The sequence below is a fragment of the Mastigoproctus giganteus genome, chromosome 13 (assembly GCF_048544385.1).
Source record: "Mastigoproctus giganteus isolate SK-2022 chromosome 13, ASM4854438v1, whole genome shotgun sequence".
NCBI lineage: Eukaryota > Metazoa > Arthropoda > Arachnida > Uropygi > Thelyphonidae > Mastigoproctus > Mastigoproctus giganteus.
Window position 1 is genome coordinate 44,971,212 of NC_143587.1, and position 21,158 is coordinate 44,992,369.

The 21,158-nt window shown below is 36.0% G+C and overlaps 1 protein-coding gene across 1 annotated transcript in view; it reads left to right on the top strand.

Annotated features, from left to right (window-relative positions):
- The window catches only part of LOC150076002 (endothelin-converting enzyme 1-like), a 160,797-nt gene that overhangs the window by 29,241 nt on the left and 110,398 nt on the right, over positions 1 to 21,158 (top strand). Inside the window, exon 4 of the mRNA XM_090388028.1 lies at positions 8,557 to 8,643. Within this exon, the coding sequence (XP_090244154.1) occupies positions 8,557 to 8,643 (87 nt within the window). The remainder of the gene's footprint in view (positions 1 to 8,556; positions 8,644 to 21,158) is intronic.

The window sequence follows — 21,158 nt, forward strand, 5'->3', positions numbered from 1 at the left end:
CTGGTGGCAGCACTTGTTCGGACTGTTTTGAAAGAGAGAGCGTCAATTATAGAAGCCAGTTCAGAAGAACAGTGCCCATGGAAGTATCTGTAGAAGAGGCATGCAGCAGAAACAGTATGTCTATGAGACAGCGAGTGGAGAGACTCTGTCAGAGATGAATCATTAATTAACCTAACTGCCCTCTTCTGAATGGAATCAAGAAGGCTGAGAGAGGTTTTGGGGGCACCACCCTAGATGTGGGAACAATATTCCATGGTAGGGCGAATTTGCGATTTATACAGTGTGAGCGACAAAAGTAACGCCTAGAGCGAAAGAGAAAACCAATTTTTTAGAAGCAGAGGAAGCAATATTTCTAATGTGCTTGCGCCAAGAGAGATTAGAAGTCAGGGTAATCCCCAAAAGAGATATATCATTTTGCCTAGAAATCGGAGTGTCACCGATTTATAGGTAAAATGATATAAGCATAGGAGTGAAAGAATCCTTTTTGCTAGATATAAGACAGGACTGAGTTTTAGAAGGATTGAAATCAACTGAGTTGTCTTTGCCCCACTGGAGAATTACCTGAAGATCAGCATTTAAGGAATTGGTAGCAGATTTTCGAGAAGTTGAAGCTGATTGAGCAGGGTAAGGTTTCTCAAAATGGAAAGTGGAATGCAATGTGCTATCACCGGCAAAACTATGGATAGGATTTCCAGTCAATGGAAGAAGGTCATTAATATACAAGAGGAAAAGAGTGGGGGAAAGAACTGAACCGTGGGGGACACCAGCAATAGTGGAGAAGTTAGAAGACAGAGAGCCATCTACCATCACCCTCGGGACGATCAGAGAGAAAACTAGATAACCAATTACAAAAAACAGTTGGCAAACCATAAGATGGAAGTTTGTTTAGAAGACCTTTATGCCAAACACGATCGAAAGCCTTTGAGATGTCAAGAGCAACTACTTGTGTTTCACCGAACCTTTCCATTGAATCACTGGTGATATTCTGGCTTACGTTACCCATAAATGGGTAACGTAAGCCAGTATATCACCAGTGGATCGACACTGGCGGAATCCATACTGGCAATCGTTGATCAGACGGAAGGTTTCTAGGTAGTTTAAGAGTTGCCGGTTAATTGATTTTTCCATTACTTTAGAAAGAGTAGAAGTAATTGCAATGGGACGATAATTGGATGAGAGGGATTTGTCACCCTTTTTAGGAACTGGCTGGATATGAGCAAATTTCTAAGCAGAAGGAAAAATACCTTTGGAATAAGAAAGTGAAAAAAGGCGGCAAAGAATATGAGTAAGTTCAGGAGCACAGGTTTTGAGAACAAGTGGAGAAATTCCATCGGGACCTGGAGCATTCTTAGTATCAAGATTCATCAAAATCCTTCTGACATCCTTTTGACGGAAGACCACAGGAGGCATTGAATGGAGCGTGTTGGGAATGGTGGGACGTGTTTTACCGAGATCATTAATACATGATTTGGAAGAAAAATGGGATGCTAGCTGGTCAGCTTTATCCTTGGCTGAAGTGACAACAGAACCATCTGGTTTGGACAGAGGTGGGAGCAGAGATGGGCAAAAGTTATGGCCAATAGCTTTGGCAAGAGACCAGAATGCTTGGCTACCATTAGGGCAAGAAGCAAGTTTTCTACTCTTAGCCTTTTCAAACTCTAGTTTGGACTGATTAATAACTGCTTTATAATTGTTGCAAGCTTTGGTGTAGGCAGAAAATGAAACTGAAGAATTAGAAACAAGCGAATTACGATATGCAATGTTCTTCTCTTGAACAGCCTTAGTACATTTATTGGAAAACCAAGGTTTAGATAAAGGACGAGATTTTAAAGTGGAGTGTGGGATAAAGGATTCCATTCCTGCAAGAATAATTTCTTGTAATGCCAAACAACACGAGGTTGGGAATAGCCATGAGATAAACGCTCCATTGGAGAAGAAACAATCGCCAAGTTGTGATCTGAAGTGCCTAAAGGACCTCTCACTTCAACCGTGTGCTTAGAAGGGTTGTTTGTGAGAAACTGATCAAGCATGTTGGCTGTATGATTAGGATTGTCCGGTATTCTTGTAGGTAAATGAACAATCTGTGCAAGGTCATTAGTAATTGCAAAAGCCTCAGCATCTCGACCAGCTGGGTTGGTGTGACTAGAAAACGGAAGCCAGCTGGAGTTGTGAACATTAAAAATCACCAAGGAAAATTACTTCACTGTTAGGAAAGTTGGACTGGAGAAAGTCAAGTTGCAAAGAGCTCCACGTAATTAGTGGAGTTGGGAGAACAGTAGAGACAACAGATGAATTTGACACAATGAGGTAGAGAGATTTTAAGCCAGAGAACATCGAGGAGAGGAGATTCCAAATTACCAAGTCTCTGACAGGGAATATCAGAATGTACATATGCACAAGTACCACCTTTGAGGCGAAAGGAATCATACAGCGAATAATTTGGGCATCTTAGATGAGCAGTAGTTGAATCAACCGATAACTGAGATTCTGTCAGAAAAAGTACATGGGGTTTGGCAGACTGAAAGTGGAAATGGACATTGTTGAGATTAGAATTGAGACCACGTATATTTGTGAAATGAAATTGGTCATATTTACATAATGTATTAAGATGGACCAAAAGAACGTAGAATAGTGATGTGTCTGTGAAGTTTAACAGTTAAAAATATTTAAAAAAATGACAAACCCACATTGGTATGGAGTCATATGCATTACTTCACACAATACACATTGCTTATAATAGACTTGCAACAGTACTACAAGTTGTTTGAAAGTAGTGGATGGGACTCATCATGGGCATTGCACATTCCAGTGCATCATCAGAATGGGCACAATGAAATAAGTTTGCCGTGGTACTTATCATTCTGAGTGTTTTTTGATTTGTTTCAATTAAAAGAATGATTACATGTTTTCAAGCCGACTGGGCTAGCCGGGTGGGTAAAGTGCCTGCCTGGCAACCAAAGGTCGCTGGTTTGATTCCCACCTCAGGCTTGGATCAAAGTACTGCAAAAACCTTGGGAGGGAGGTGCATTATGGACACAGAAGCCTATGTGCCAACAATGACCAAAAAAAAAAAAAAAAAAAAAAACATCTTTTCAAAAATGAGTAAAAATGAGAATACTCATATAAATAAAATGAATATACAGGGAGTAGATAAAATAATGGATGGAAAACCCTGTGATAAGAGTTACGGGTATGTACTAATATGGTGTTGGACCACCAAAATCACCCTTTCCATTTTTTTAAAAGCAAATTCTGTGTGGAATAGATTCAAATAAACCTTAAACTGTGTTAAGAGGAATATTGAAACCTTCTTCAGGGAGGAGCATTTTGAGCTACTTGAATGATGAAGATGGCGGAAACCTCTCCTCTCATGCGGGCCATGGGAGATGCATAGCCTCAGTTTCATGCTTCTCAAACCAAGATTGGACACATCTGGCTGTGTGAATTGGAGCACTATCATCTTGGCATCGTTTGTGTAAAACGATGTTTGCACCATGAGATAGACCTGGTTGCTCAAAATATCAAGGTAATCAATTGCAGTAATTTGACCATTCATAGTGATGATAGGACTCAAAGAATACCAAGATATTACTGTCCAAATTATGGTTGATCCTCCTCCATGTTTGACAGTTGGCACAAGACAATCAGGATGATACATTTTATTTGTCATTCACGAGACTCTCCCTGATTTTGGAAAAAGTGTGAATGATGATTCTTTTGAAAATTTGACACACTTCCAATCATCAAGTGTCCAGTTTTTGTACTCATTACACCATTGCATCCTCTTTCTAGCAAGTAACAAGTGGCTTGGTAGTAGTGGCTCTGTCATAAATTTCAGCTTTATGAAGTTCTTGCCAAACTGTTTTGCTATAAACTGGAATGCTGAAACTCACATTAAGTTTGGCATTTATGTTTGAGGTAGTTTTGTTTTCGGTCTACAGTCTTTTTGAGTGTTTGGCAGCCTCTTTCAGTCAGCTTCGATTTTCTGCCACAATTTGTCTTATCAGATTTTGTTTTTCCATATTTGGTGAATGCAGACATCACTTTTGATACAGTTTCTCTGCGTACATTAACAAATCAGCAGTTTTAGTCATTGATGTTCCTGCTAAATGTGCACCAACACATTGACCTCTTTGGAATTCAGACAGGTCAGTCATTTTTCTCATATACCTTTTTATATATTGCTTCTAAATAAATACCAGCTTTTATTGTGTTTCCTTCACAGTGCTTGCAAGAAACAAACCCATCATCACTGCATGTTCATAAATACATCATATAGTCATTACAAAAACTATTACTTTCATATCAGATGTTTCCATTATTTTGTTCATTCCCTGTATAATATACCTGTATATTCTTTAAGTCCCCAAAAATTTCATAATATACTATATTTTTATGGACTTTCTGGACATACCTAATTTTTTTTTTTTTTTTTTTGTGAACTATCTACCATGCTGTGTATGCATATTGATTGTACTTTAGCTTATTCATTTTTATGGAACATTTCATCAGGACAGTCATGGACTCTATAAGCAAAGTGAGATGACATCCGGTCTTGTTGAGCTGAAGGAAACTAAACTACTGGACACTGATAGTTTGCAGTGGCATCCTAAATAGTCATTACTGAAGTGTTGTATATTCTCAGTGTTTGCATTTATCCTCTGATGTCCTAATATGAAGAGCTTCATCAGACTACATAGTTTTACATAAAATTATCTTTCATGGTTCAGTATTATCTTGCAAAACTGTTGTCCTGTGGATTATCTCCATTAAACCCTAACTTAAACTAGGGCAATAAGGTTTCAACTTACAGATACTATCAGAGTTTTCATTTGAACAGAGGAAAGATAATTATACATCCATTTGTAGCTTATTGTTCAAAAGAACAAAGCTACAGAGCTAATCAGTTTTGTTGTGGTAACAGAATATTTAAACATGATATCATAGCTGAGTTTGTTTTTAACAAACTGCGTAACTTCCTTTTAATTAAATTTGGGTATTTAAATAAGATTTACTATTTTTCTGGAAATACTACTTCTCAATATCAAAATAGGAAAAAAAATTTCAGCAACCTGTGCCATCATAAAGATTTTGGTATAGGTGTTGTATGGTACTTCTGTATCATATGGCAAAGGTGCCTATAATGTTAAAAAGTTAAAATACCAGCAGAAAAGGTGAGTTTGCAGAACCTTAATGGCAACAAATTTTAGAAGTTTCATAGTGCAAATCTTGGCAAATAGATGGTTGGGGAAGACCTGATTATAAGATCCCAAAGGGGATCATTAAAATTAATGTGGGAATTATATTCTGACTGGTAGAAGAGACAAGAACTAGGGATCATAAATATAAAATCATAGTAATAATAGATGGCTTGATATAGTGAAGCTTACTTTCAAGCAGTATGCTATAGAACATTGGGATAAATTATCTTTCATAGTGTCCAAGGTGGAGAGTTTGATAATGTTCAAAGTGTGATTGGATTGTCACCTTTACGGCAGTGGAAATATGTGAGTGATTGGATTTTTTTAAAACTTTTTTTGTTTTATTTTATTTTATTGATTACGGTCTTTTTTTCTCTATTGGAGAAAAGACCATCATCAAGTTACAATCTAAAGCAGTGCTGTCAGACTTTTTTTTTTTTAGCTAGTTGGTGTCTTTTGTATTTTTAAGATGTTGGCAGACATCACAAAAAAAAAAAAAGGTATTAAATATTTACAGAAAATAAGGCGTGCGTGTGTGTGTGTGATTTTTTATTCATCATTATATTTCTTTTCCTTGCAGTTTTTCAAACTTCAAACTCTCCACATCAACAACATTATTATTACTCTATAGAAAAAGGTTTGGAGATTTGGTTGACAACATTGAATACTCTCCAGAGTGGTTTTTAACTTCTACCCTGAGATGTATGGTAAAAGAATAGTGTGGCCTCCAATGTCACCTGATTTAAACCAGTGTGATTTTTATCTCTAGGGTTATCTTAGAGATAGTGTTCCAAAAGAATTCATGAACCATTCCTGCACTGAAGAAGCAATTGAAAATGAAATTTTTTCTGTATCAGAGGAAATGTTGGAGCATGTTCTTTGCAACTTCACACTCCAAGTACACATTTTGTGAACATGTTGTGAACAATTTTCCAACATGCTAAACATAGTTCAAGTATTAGTTTCTGTTTATAAACAGTATTTTATACTCTTCAAATGGTTAGAATGGTATGAAGAATAAAAAAAATCACTATGTATATATTCATATATCTATATATTACAAGCGGCGTCTCCGTACCAGGTGGGAAGGAGCAGCAGTGCGTAGCACACGCTTCTTGATTAGACCGGGGTTCGAGCCCGTCACCACCAAATACGGAGGATGTGGAAAGGTCAAGGGAATGACCACCGCATATTCCCGGAGCAATATGGCCTTAGTTGCTAATGCTCCTAAAAACCAAACAAACAAACAAACAAACTATATATTACAATTCAATGGCATTAATCTGTTCTGTTATTCTACTTTACGTTACTTTACTTTCCTTCACTATGTCTCGAGCTAATTGATAATGAATCGATTATTTGATTCAGTAATTGATTTATCACTCACTCACTCACACACACACACACACACACACACACACACACACACACACACACTGGTCCATAAGTAATGCCTTTTTGGCCATAAAAGTATAAAGACAAGAGATATAGAGTTGAAATTTATTAAACAAATGCTGGGAAGCATATATATGTTATTCTGTTTATCTACCTTGTTTATCAATACATTTTAGCTATGGTCCTTTCCAACTCACATAGGCACTGTGATAAAAGGATGATCCCTGCCATTGAGGCCAACCTATCACTGTCTTTTTCAGCTTTTCATCACTCAAAAATGTTTTCCGTGAAGATATCTCTTCATGTGTCCAAATCAAAATAGAAAAAAAGTCAGATAGAGCCAAGTCCAGACTATGTGTGAGGCAAAACTCTCCACCCTAGGTCTGTAATTTTCATCTGAGTCACATGGGTAATGTGTGGCCTGGTACTGTCATGGTATAATGTGATTTGGTATCCTGTTAGAGCCTTCCTTTTTGTGTGTTATAGCCTTATAAATTTAGCAAGTGTTCAGCAATATCTTGCCTTATTTATAGTCTGATCTTTCTATAAAAAAATCAAACAAAATCAGGCTTTCTCTATCCTGAAACACTATGGCCCCATAACTTTTTTTTGTGATGATCCGGCAATTCTTTTTTTTTTTTTTTTTTTTTTTTTCTCCCCACTGGAGTTGAATAAGTGTCATAATGGGAGATCTGAGTGTCATCACCTGTTATCAAACCTTTTAAAAAATCTTATTTGCAGTATTTTCCTATAATCTAATGTGTCTAAAATGATTAATACACTTCTCTTTGAACATCTTAGTACTTACATCATTGCATAAATCCTGTCTTTTTAAAGTACTTTGAGTTTATTATTGTTATAAATAATAATAAAATTCTATATTCTGAAATAAAATTAAATGTTTAAACATTTAATTTTGTTTCAATTTATTTATTTCAATTATTAAACAATTAATTTCTGATGGTTACATCCTAGAATTTCCTGGCAGAATATACCAATGTTATATTCTGCCATTAATACACTCCTACTTACTCCCGTTCTATTTTCTATTATTACATCAAGTTTGTTACTAAGCTTTAATGTTGTTCTTCTTTTCTTCCCTGCATGAGGTTTATTTAGGAGCCATAGTGGGGGTTTTTTAATTTAAAATAAATGTAAAATTTATTTTACATGTATATTTATTTTATGTATAATTTGCAATATCAGTACAGAATTCACTTTTAAAATGGTGAACTTAAACAAATACAGTAAACACATGTCTTGCCATTTTCTTTTTTTGGCACAGATCTCAATGTGCCATTAGCTCGAATGTTCCATTATTTGGGGTGTCATTATTTTAACAGTCTGCTATATGTTGAATATTATTAAAAGAAATATGCGGGAAATAGAAAAAGACAGCAGATAACCAAAAAACATTTACGAGAGCCTTTAATTGAGCTAATTAAAATGTTTGAATTTCTTTGAATCTCTTTAGTTTACTGTTTTGAGGTAATGCCATTTTTATTATTTTACATATTTTGAAAATAATAAATTTTGTTTCATAATATCTTAAATAGATAAATTTTGCATCCCTTTATTGCCATGGCAAATATTATGACCTAGTATTTGATATGGAATATACAGCATTGTGGGCACATATGTCATTGCATAGTGACATCATTGAAATTTAGGAATGGCAAGGGGGCAGATCACTAACTAGTCAATCTGAAAGCATAAGTCAGTTTGTATAATCTTGATGAGGAAGTTTCTCAACAACTTTCATCTTTTGATGTTTAACTTTACCCAGAAAATTTTTTAGCTAGAAATTTTTTTAGATTCCTAAATAACTTTACATTATTTCTTTATTATGTTCAAGATAAATTAGCCTTATTAGAGAACATATTTTAACATATGAAAATTTTAGAAATATTTGATGCTTTACTGCAGAATTTGTAATTTTGCAATTTTAAATATTTTATAGATTACTCCATCATCTGGAGCATTAAGAAAAATGACAGATAATTATATAAGAATTACTGTTCAAGATCTCAGGCATAAATCACCAAGTGTAAGTTAGGCATTATTTATTTATTTATTTTTAACAAAATTTACTTCTAAATCCTGTTTGCAATTATTCTACCAAAAGCAAATAATAGGCTTCACGAACAAGTTCTGAATCTCTTTATTATAAAAGCATTATGTATATCAGAGATTTTGTGGATGGCTCTCTCTCCTCTTCTTCTTCTTCACTGATTGCTATCCTTTACTACCACCTTCACAAATATCAATAAGACAAATGTATCTCATCGAAATTTGTATTCAGGCTGGTTTGGAAGAAAGAGGTGAAATTACAAATGCTAAATCATAAGAACATGTCTCGTGGAAGTATCAACAAGTGACAAATGTGTTGTGTAGATATTTATGGATTGTACTTCAAAGGCTAGAAATTTAGAAGGAGGCAAAACATCTGTTTAACATTTGATATATAATATAATTTTATAAAAAAAATGATAAAGATGCAATGAAATTACGAAAGTCTTATCAAACAGGAATGAGCTGTTAGAGTTTATGCAAAATTATAAAATATATATAAGATTATGGATCCGGGTACAACGGTAAACATAGAAAGGACCAGCAACCATAATGAATAATAGACAAAAAGGTAAATATCAGTATATTTGTGTATATGGTAGGGGAGTTGAGCTATCAGATATAATAACCATGGAAGAATAGGGAGAACCTGTAAGTAAAAAATCAATTTACCTGAAATAAAAATAAAATGCAATTAATATTTATTGTAAGCACCTAACGCTGTGGATCCTAGGACTTTTTAACTACTTCAGCAAAGGGTCGGCAGTGAAAATTGTAGGATCCACAGCAGTAGGTCAGGTCTCTGTTTCTGTTATGATGTACATGTAAATGGTAAACGTATACATCACAGCCGACCCGACAGAGACCAGAAGGAAGAATAAAAAACTATAAAATAAAAATAATAATGATAAATAAAATCCTGTGGAAAGAGAAGAATGAAATGTAAACTCAAAAAAGCTGAGAGATGGGGCAAAACAAGAAAACTTACTGTCTGTATGGACCAGCAGACGTTGAAAGTCAATGGCGATTGTTCACTTGCGGTGTATATATGTGTGTCAGTTGAAGAAGCCCCCTGTCTGGGGGGGAGGAAAGGTGTGAAATTACACACCTTTCCTCATCTGTTTTTTTTTTGCCTCATCTGTTTAATTTCTCACTTCCCTGTCACACGGAACTGTACCTGTGTGATGGGGAAGTGAGCAGTTAAACAGATGAGGCAAAAAACCGGCAGAGGGAGAAACAAAAACTAACAAAGTAGTGTGGAAAAGACACTAAACTTTGTAATAGAAGAAACAAGTAACTTGGTCCTTGAGGTTGTCACAGACATTCTCTCAGATATGCCAGACAAGCTGTTCTTGCTACCTGGGAGTCTAAAACGCTGATGGAACTGATATTCGGGTGACACTCAAGTCAAGTGGACCCAATTTCGGCAAAGTCTGGACGGTCTATGACAGCCAAATCCTCTGCTTGCACCTTCACGATGGTGGGACTGTTAGTAATCCTGGGTATAACCTTCATGCACAAGTACAAGGTGGGTGACCACCCAGGTGTCAACCAACGTAAGCAGGGGTCGAGGTGTGGCGCCCACACCATATGGAGGAATGCCGCCCCTCTATGTTACCAGGCAGTACTAGGTGGTAGATGACTCTCATCAACCGGTGAAATACCACCACTTTGCTTATTGGAGGCTTGAAGTGGTGGAACCCATGTTTAGTCTCTAGAGCTAAGTTCCGGCCAACCCTTCCCTATCTCTTCCATCATGCAGTATGATTGATGATTTTTGAGGTTATGATGAATGTCGTGGCGAGATCCAATATTCCTTACATTTCGAGGGTACAGCTCTAAAACGGTATTCGCAGGCCGGCCGCTAGATAGTACACCGGACCAAACCTGTTGGTAACTCTCTAGGAGGCTTCCAGATCAGCTAGTGTATAATCTTGCTACCTCTACTCTGCCAGATAGTGACTGGAGGGAGTCCGAGTAGTGTGTATGCGGGGAGCATTGTCGAGGCCACGTTATGTCAAGGATCTGGGTATATTCTTACCACATGTACGCCATATCCAAAAATTTCATTACTTCATACAGCATGTCCCACCCACTTTTTCTTACTATTGAATACACCATGAATTGTCAAAATAATAGAGCAAGCTTATCTGCGAAAAGATCTAAACCTCCCAAGGACTTCCTAATTCATTTCACAAATATACGTGGTCTCAATTCCAATCTCAACGATGTCCATTTCCACTTGCAGTCTTCCAAACCCCATGTACTTTTTCTGACTGAATCTCAGTTATCAGTTGATTCAACTACTGCTCATCTCAGATGTCCAAATTATTTGCTATATGATTCTTTTCGCCTCAAAGGTGGTACTTGTGCATATGTCCGTTCTGATATTCCCTGTCAGAGACTTGGCAATTTGGAATCTCCTCTCTTTGATCTTCTCTGGCTTAAAATCTCTCTACCTCATTGCGTAAAATTCATCTGTTGTCTCTACCGTTCTCCCAACTCCACTAATCACTTGGAGCTCTTTGACTTCCTCTCTTTGCAACTTGACTTTCTCCAGTCCAGCTTTCCTAACAGTGAGGTAATTTTCCTTGGTGATTTTAACGTTCACAACTCCAGCTGGCTTCCGTTTTCTAGTCACACCGACCCAGCAGGTCGAGATGCTGAGGCTTTTGCAATTACTAATGATCTAGCACAGATTGTTCATTTACCTACAAGAATACCGGACAATCCTAATCATACAGCCAATACGCTTGATCTTTTTCTCACAAACAACCCTTCTAAGTACAAGGTTGAAGTGAGAGGTCCTTTAGGCACTTCAGATCACAACTTGGTGATTGTCTCTTCTCCAATGGAACCTTTATCTCATGGCTATTCCCAACCTCGTATTGTTTGGCATTACAAGAATGCAAAATGGGATGACCTGCGAGACTTCTTTTCTTCTTTTCCTTGGTCTGATTACTGTTTCAAAACTTCTGATGTCAACGTTTGCTCAGATCGTGTCAGTGAAATTATTCTTGCAGGAATGGAATCCTTTATCCCACACTCCACTTTAAAATCTCGTCCTTTATCTAAACCTTGGTTTTCCAATAAATGTGCTAAGGCTGTCCAAGAGAAGAATGTTGCATATCGTAATTGGCTTGTTTCTAATTCTTCAGTTTCATTTTCTGCCTACCCCAAAGCTCGCAACAATTGTAAAGCAGTTATTAATCAGTCCAAACTAGAGTTTGAACAGGCTAAGAGTAGAAAACTTGCTTCTTGCCCTAATGGTAGCCGAGCATTCTGGTCTCTTGCCAAAGCTATTGGCCACAACTTTTGCCCATCTCTGCTCCCACCTCTGCTCCCACCTCTGTCCAAACCGGATGGTTCTGTTGTCACTTCAGCCAAGGATAAAGCTGACCTGCTAGCATCCCATTTTTCTTCGAGCTCATGTATTAATGATCTTGGTAAAACACCTCCCACCATTCCTAACACGCTCCATTCAATGCCTCCTGTGGTCTTCCGTCAAAAGGATATCAGAAGGATTTTGATGAATCTTGATGCTAAGAAAGCTCCAGGTCCTGATGGTATTTCTCCACTTGTTCTCAAAACCTGTGCTCCTGAACTTACTCCTATTCTTTGCCGCCTTTTTTCACTTTCTTATTCCAAAGGTGTTTTTCCTTCTGCTTGGAAATTTGCTCATATCCAGCCAGTTCCTAAAAAGGGTGACAAATCCCTCCCATGCAATTATCGTCCCATTGCAATTACTTCTACTCTTTCTAAAGTAATGGAGAAATCAATTAACTGCCAACTCTTAAACTAACTAGAAACCTTCCGTCTGATCAACGATCGCAGTATGGATTCCGTCAGAGTCGATCGACTGGTGATATTCTGGCTTATGTTACCCATTTATGGACTAATTCAATGGAAAGGTTCGGTGAAACACAAGTAGTTGCTCTTGACATCTCAAAGGCTTTTGATCGTGTTTGGCATAAAGGTCTTCTAAACAAGCTTCCATCTTATGGTTTGCCAACTGTTTTTAGTAATTGGTTATCCAGTTTTCTCTATGATCGCTCACTGAGAGTGATGGTAGATGGCTCTCTGTCTTCTAACTTCTCCACTAATGCTGGTGTCCCCCAAGGTTCAGTTCTTTCCCCCACTCTTTTCCTCTTGAATATCAATGACCTTCTTCCATTGACTGGAAATCCTATCCATAGTTTTTCCGATGATAGCACATTGCATTCAACTTTCCATTTTGAGAAACCTTGTCCAGCTCAATCAGCTTCAAGTTCTCGAAAATCTGCTGCCAATTCCTTAAATGTCGATCTTCAGGTAATTCTCCAGTGGGGCAAAGACAACTTAGTTGATTTCAACCCTTCTAAAACTCAATCTTGTCTTATATCTCACAAAAAGGATTCTTCTGCTCCTATGCTTATGTTTAGTGACACTCCGATTTCTAGGCAAAATGATATATCTCTTTTGGGGATTACCACATAAGCACATTACAAATATTGCTTCCTCTGCATCAAAAAAACTTGGTTTTCTCTTTTGCTCTCGGCGTTACTTTTCTTCCAAACAGCTGCTCACTCTGTATAAATCGCAAATCCGCCCTGCCATGGAATATTGTTCCCACATCTGGGGTGGTGCCCCCAAAACCTCTCTCAGGCTTCTTGATTCCATTCAGAAGAGGGCAGTTAGGTTAATTAATGATTCATCTCTAACAGAGTCTCTCCACTCGCTTTCTCATAGACGCACTGTTTCTGCTGCATGCCTCTTCTACAGATACTTCCATGGGCACTGTTCTTCTGAATTGGCTTCTATAATTCCTGCTCTCTCTTTCAAAACAGTCCGAACACGTGCCGCCACCAGCCAACATCCATTTACTGTCCAACTTCAAACCCACAGAACAAACTTTTCATCTTCCTCATTTATTCATTCAACTGCCGTTTTCTGGAACAACCTTCCTTCATACTTATTTCCTGAAAATTACAATCTACAGAAGTTCAAGTCCAATATCAACAAATATCTTCTTTCGTCTTCTCAACCTCCAACCCAAGCACGGTACTAAGTACTATAGGTTCTAATACCTCTCGTGTTTGGGGATCTCATAAAAAAAAAAAAAAAAAAAAAAAAAAAAGAGAAATAGCATCTCGATATTGCTTTCGGCCAGCCTAATTGCTCACGAGAAATAAAATGTAGTAAAAAGAACAGTAGAAAGTAATTGAAATGGAGGTGAATAAAGTATTGTTTGGGCAGTCCAGGGTTGCAAGCCCGTACCATAGATGGTCCCTGGACTTAAGTAGATTATTTGAGATGTTAATATGGTCGTTAATATTGAAGTTGTTTATGCAGGAATTGAATTTAAAAATGATAGCGGTATTATTAACATTGGTAAGCTTGAAGTTAGATTTTAATCTAAATTTGCATATATCTGTAATAAGGTCAAGTAGGTGTTTTGATTTAAAATTGAAAGAGAGAATGAAGTAGTTAAAGTCCTAGGACCCACAGCGTTAGGTGCTTACAATAATTATTAATTGCATTTTATTTTTATTTCAGGTAAATTGACTTTTTACTTACAGGTTCTCCCTATTCTTTCATGGTTGTTACACCTGAAAGCTCAACTCCCTACCATATACACAAATATACTGATATTTACCTTTTTGTCTATATAATTTTATAATAAATACATGCAAAATTTAAGATTTTTTTTAGTGGCATAGTGTACAGGTAAAATGAAATGTAGATGAGTTGGAAAATTACGCACATTGCATCTGCCTGCATAGAGTAAAATCTATTTTTACTTTCTTAAAGGGATTTCAGCCTCCACCTACTCTTTCTATTCTCCCAGATCATCTGGAACCATTCTGGGATGGGGATGGAAAGAGTTAGGGAGGAGACTGAAAGGAAGGAGTCAAGGAAATCATGGAGAAGGGCAGCCCACTGTTTCTATTTATGTTGGAGCGACCCTCAAATTTTTGATGAAGCACATAAGAGGAGAGATTTCATCAAAGGGGTGATATGCTAGAATTTTGGAGGCTTTCATGTTGAAGTTGTGGCCTTTGGCAGTGCTGTGAATTGCCACAACATTTGTATGCTGTGAATTGCCATGTCTGGTGTGGTCTGCTTCTTCCTTCATGTGGGCTTTTGATTTTCATATGACTGGCTTAAGTAGGTTTTGTATCTGTTGTAACCTCATTACCTACCAGTCCCACAGAACAGGCATGTCAAACTCAAAGGTACTCGTGGGCTGTACAAATGGTTCTTGGGTGCCACTGTCCAAACACTCATGAAGGTTCATATAAGTTATGAATTTTATTTAAATCTTATATTATATGTGATTTATATTGCACTCTTAACTTGTGCAAATGTTAGGGGGGGGTTGCCAGTTTGATGTCTGCCACTGGGGGAAATTGGCTCCTAGGTATTGTTTGAATTATCAATTTCCATGAAACCATATATTGGTCTTATATTTGTTTGCTAGTCTAGTGAATTTCTGACATGACTCAAGAAATTAGGGAAGGATAATATACCTGTTGGTTGACTAGATGAACCCTAAATTTGTCAACTGTATTTTAATGTTTCTTTCAATAAACTGAGGGATAGTTGTTAGTTTGTTGTAAGAGTCTGATGTGTCTGAGCTCCTCATTCAGGTAATCAATCCTGATTGAGGACTAGATTTTTAGGCACCTTCTGATGATGCTTTTTTTTACTGAAATGAGACCATTTGGGGAGAAATTATACACTACTTTTGTCAGTGGGTTTGCAATATATAGTGGATAAGGTGTTGTTAGTGTTCCTGATAAGCACATCCAGGAAGGAGATAAACTTGAATATTTTCCATTCCAGGATAAAGGCAATATTGGGACCTCATCAGTTGAAACAGGAATAGAAAACCACCAAAATTATCTCTGCTGTGGCTCCATATGATTAAAATAGCATCTACATTCTGGAGCTGTTAGCTGGTCATTTATGTGTACGAGAATAAACAGCAGATTTAAAATCTACTATGAAAACTATAAGTGGAGGATGGAGAATGGGCTCTCCATTTTAAGGCATTTCTTTGGAGGTAAAATTGGCCCTGGAATTGAAAGTAGGAGTGACCTACTTTCAATTCCATGATGATAACATGTGTTCTCTCATGTTAGAGGCATGCCGGTAAACATTGGCTCGATGTTTAAGATTGTCAAAATTCCCCCTTAGTTGAAAGAAAATGTTCAAGTTTTTCAAGCAGGTTTACCAAATTTCTTTACCATGGTGCTTTCTGGGAATGGTATATAAAATGATGTAATGAAAATATCAGGACCTGGCAGGTCCTAAAAGGCTGATATTTTCTGTCTCACATGGGTTAGCTAGGAGACTATCCTTGGGTATTTTACTCCTAAAGATGCAAGGAAGTTAAAAATTGTTGGAGTCATTGTGTTTATGTCTGTTTTTGTTGATTTTATTGGGTGCCAGAAGTTCTTTTAACTTTTCTGCTTCATCTATTTTTTTTTCAGTTGTTCTGTGCAATCTTCGTTGAACTTACAGTAGATGTCTTCACATAATAGGCCAGGGATCTTGGAACTGTATTCTGGATTTTTTTGTTTGCCGTGCTGATATGGATAGAGATCACATTTTAGCAATGTGAGAGCCTTGAATTTGTATAGGCAAAGATTTCTGTGATGGTTGACTTTCTGATGTGTTGCAATATGTCAAAGGCAAGTTGTTTTATAAAAATAGTGTATTTGTTCCAGCTGTAAAGGGATACCCAAGTGGGCCAACTGGTTAAGCAGTGACAATTTTTGGATTTGGGTGTAAACTATAATTCTTTCATCAGCACACTGACCTTGATGGTGGAGAGCACCCTGCCACTATGGTTGTGTATAAGTTTTCCATGTAGCTGGTATCAAAGGAGCCCTGTCGGCTGTTTTGTAGCATTCCTAATTCATTGTTTGATCACAATGGACAAATTATTATTAGCTATATGGTGCAAGGAAGTGCAAGGATTTTTTTTTTTTTTTTGGCTGGTGCAACCAAAACAAATTCCCGAGTTAGCCTGAGAGAGAGAGAGAGAGAGAGAGAGAGAGAGAATCGCCAAGAAAGAGAAAAATGATGATATCCAGCTCAGGACCCTGAGTGTACCAAGCCCATACTCACCAGATGTGAGCCCCTGGGGTTAAATTCATAATGAACAATGTCATGTGAGTCAAAAAATATGATAAGCATGATCTACACATTTGATCAAGATTGTCTTGGTTTTTTTGGTGATGATAAAATCTTCAGTTCTTGGAGAAGGTGGAACCTTCCATTGAGAGGACTGATCCTTTGTTTCCTGGTTGTAGCCACATTTGTTACTGTAATACTAGAAGCAAAGTGAAACAAATAGCATGTTGTTGGGTTATCAGTGAGGATGCAAAGCACAAACTTAGCTGAAATGCCGAATTTGTGAGTTATCTCTTGCCATGAATTATACACTGAACATACAAAGTGTTAGGTAAGTTAGAGTCCAATTTCTATTGACATCTCTGATTGTGGGATGTCATTGGATATATACATAGATAGGTGGCTAAAGGAACTTGCAGAGCAATAATAAAAATGGTATGAAGAAATCATGATAATTATAGTAGAATATGAGGAAAAGCAAGTGGGATAGACTTCATGGGAGAATATTTTTTCTTTTATAAAAACCTGATGACATCATTTTCATTTACTAGTTTTATCATTGGGAAAGGGAAAAAATATATCTAGGGATTTTATTGTATTTCACAAAGGATAGAATTTTATTTTAGTATTTTTCTGATAGATTTCTAATTTGGGAACAAGAATAAGTGATGCAAACATTTTAAGTGACTTAAATAATAGTTGGATTATAAATTGGAATTTCAAACATTTAAGATCTCAGAAATTGGATTTTTCATATGATCAAGCATTTAAGATCTTGACCATATAAAAAGAAATCTAGCTTTAATGTTACCCCATTACAAACAGAAAAATTCATTAGACTAAAGTAGACAGATTATTATTTTGCCCTAACCAACCATCTGACTGAGTAGTATAATGTCAGTGGAGGATGGGATTTTTTATATTTTACAATTGTGATACTATCTAATTTGTGAATTTAATTTTGCTATAGGTTCCAAACATATTTTAGAGATTTGAAATTTAACCTCTTTTTAAGATCTGTTTTAAATCAGTTTTATTAAAAATGAATTTCAAGATTTATAATAACTTGATTGCCAACCAGTGGGATAAACAAAAAAGATCCTTTCTTTTTTGTTTTAGTGAACTGATTTTTGGGAGTTAAGAACAAGTCCAACAGTGAGCAGGTACTCGCAGATTATTTTTAAACATTGATTTATATTGATAAACTTTTCTCCTCAGATGGTTAGTCTGAATAACTAAAGTTGCTTCTTCAAATACAGTTTTTTTTTCCATTTCATGGATTTCTGTGACTGTCTTCTTGTGTTTCAAGGAGAATTTCTTGAACATATGCCATTTCAGAGTGTAACACTTGTAACAATTTAGGTAGCATACGAATCAAGGTACATTTCAGGTGCATTTGATTTTTTCTTAAATTAATTGAATGTTCATATTCTGTAATTAATAGAAATGAATGGCTAATCCTTTTTCTTATAGCCGAAACAAGCTTCTAGTTATTGTATAGTAGCATTCCAAATAGCTTTGTTAAACTTCTTTTTTAAGTAACTTACTCCAAAAATTTGCACAATTATCTGTTCATTAGGGAAGGATTTAAAAAAATACTTCTGTTAATGACCAAGCAAAAATTTTTCATTTTGAAATGCATCTCAACCCAGAAATGCTTCTACCCACTTGCAAAATTTCTGTATATTATTTACAGAATCGCCATGAGCTATTCTAGTAGCATGTTTGCATTGCTCACAGTTTATATTGGACTGGACAGATTCATGCTCTTCTTCTACCTACAGCTTGATACCACTCAGATGGTAGTTCTGGGATTACTACTACCCAACTGTTACCTTGAATTTATCACTGTTAGTGATCCCTGTTAATGAATTCATGCTTTATGATGGTTGGTTTCAAAAAATTGACACAACTGTTGTTCTCTACTTCTGGTGCCTGCTATTAAGATATGATCTGCAGAACTGGAAATAGTTTTTGTTCAACCAATTTGGAGTTAGAATGATACTGTTTTTACATAGCACTCAGATAAAGGGACTGATATTCCTAGGCTTGTAGATAATCCAAAAATCTACTTTTGTAACATTCCTGTAAAGGCTAGCCAGCCAGGTAATATCACTTAAACCACATAACAAATTCCTGTTGCATTTAAGGTTGAACTTGGAAAGGTGCAATTCTGCTCCTATGTAGCAATCCACCAAGTTCAAAATAAAATAAAAATATAAAAATAAACAAAGAAAAAGCAACAGTCACCCTCAGCATCGTGAACACATGATTCCTTTCTCAAGGAGACACACCCATGCCCACCAAAGAACAAGTACACTTTTATAATAAATAGATAATTAGATAGGAACTGGGAACTCACGAGTACTACCTCTTCAAAGGGACATCAGTACTTGAACTACAAAAAAGGATTGCATTTCAGTCATTGACCACCTTCCAGCAAAATGTAAATGGATGTCTCTATATGATTCAAAGCAGACAGACCATAATGAACAGAAGTCAAATTCAAAAGTATGTCATGGCCATCACCCTCTATAGATTCAATAAGCAAACATAACAAACAAAATACAAATTTAAATATTGACCTAGTCAGTCAACAGGTCTAAACCAAATTCAGATATGGAAATTAACAGTGAAATAAATCATAATAAACAGATTTAACATAAATAACTAAATTAACATGAAATGATTAATTAACACAAATCATACACAGGAGTAGACATGCAGAAACTAAGTGGCAGTTATGAACATTGAAACAAAGGGAAGAATGGGATAGAAGAAAACGAAATTCAAAGAAGGAAGGAAGGAAAGTGGAGGGACAAATTCAATGAACTATATTACATCCATACAAAAAATAAGTTTTCTACTCAACTTGAAAGTTAAGGTTGAACTTAGAAAGCTGTGATTCTGCTTCTATGTACCAAGCTACTGATCTTTAAAATAAAATAATGAGTGCTACTTTTATAATAAATAGATAATTAGATAGGAACTAGGGACTTTCAAGTAATATCTCTTCATATGGATATCAACACTTGTGAACTCCAGAAAGGATCATATTTCAGTCACTGAGTAGCACATTGTCAATGGAATTTTATGATAAGAACCGGGTAGGAAAATTTTGTTTTGATTATGACAACTGTGGGTATTTTTTGTAACCTCTCAATCCAGACTTTAGTCTATGGGCTTCTTGAAAGGAAAGTTGTTTTGTAGCAAACTATCACACTAACGTGTTACAAAAAATTTTGAAAATATGTCATCTCATTACAAATATTGATGTTCCTTCAGGAACTTGTTCATCAAAATGGAGGATATATTGAAATATAAGATTGTTTTCCAAAAATTTGAGCATGAAAATTTAAATGTTTATAACAGTTAATGAATAAATGACTTTCTTAGGAATCATTTAAATCTATCAACGTTTTGTGTGCCATCCTGTACATATGACCCTTTGAATTTGTGCAACAAGGTAAAACTGTAAAAATCTGAAACGAATGGCTGTATGTTGTAGTCTGCTTCTTTTTTTTTTGGGCCCCTCTTCTTGTGGCCTAAATGAAGGGGGGGGGGGGGAATTTACTTAGTTTGCTTCATCCTCTATGGTTATACTGCTTGGAATCTGTTGCTCTTATAGTAGATCCTGGGTTATACTGTATGGCCCAGTGGGCTGTTTTAGGCTCACTTTTTTTTTTTTATTTCTAAACAGGTGCTATTCATTGATAATATGGAATAGCATTTAACAGGACAATGTTTCAAAAAAAAAAAAAAAGATGGTAATCTAAGGTTTGTAGATTAATTAATTTCTACAGATAAACCGAAGCAGTTAATTATTTGTATCCATTTCATGCTTGCTCTATCCAGAGCCATATATATTATGTAAATGTTTAGTACTTTGAGCAAGTTCCATTTTTAGTGACAAGATTACTATGGCATTGTTCGTGAGCAGAGATATATTGATCACTGATAGTACATTATATGTCATGATGAAAGATTAAATGCATTTATGGTCAATAATATTCAGATAATTTACAGATATTCATTTTGGGAAGAATATGTGTAAAGTAACTCAAGAAGGAAAGAGATTTCCATGAAACAAGTTTTATTATTAAACATGTTTAGTGTACTTTTATAACTGAATTTAGTCTATACAATTTTATTTGTGAATTCCCTTGCAAAATACATATTTAAATGTTTTATCTCTGTGGGTTTTTTTTTTTTTTTTTTTGCTAACTCACCTCCTGCTCCTAACAGACCAAGTGGTGCAGGGCTTGATAAGTGCAACAGTTTCTTTTTTATCTCTGAAAAAGTTTTTGAGTTTTTAAAATTCTTCTTGCTGTGTACCAATCTTAATCTTTTCCTAATGAATTGAAGTATATA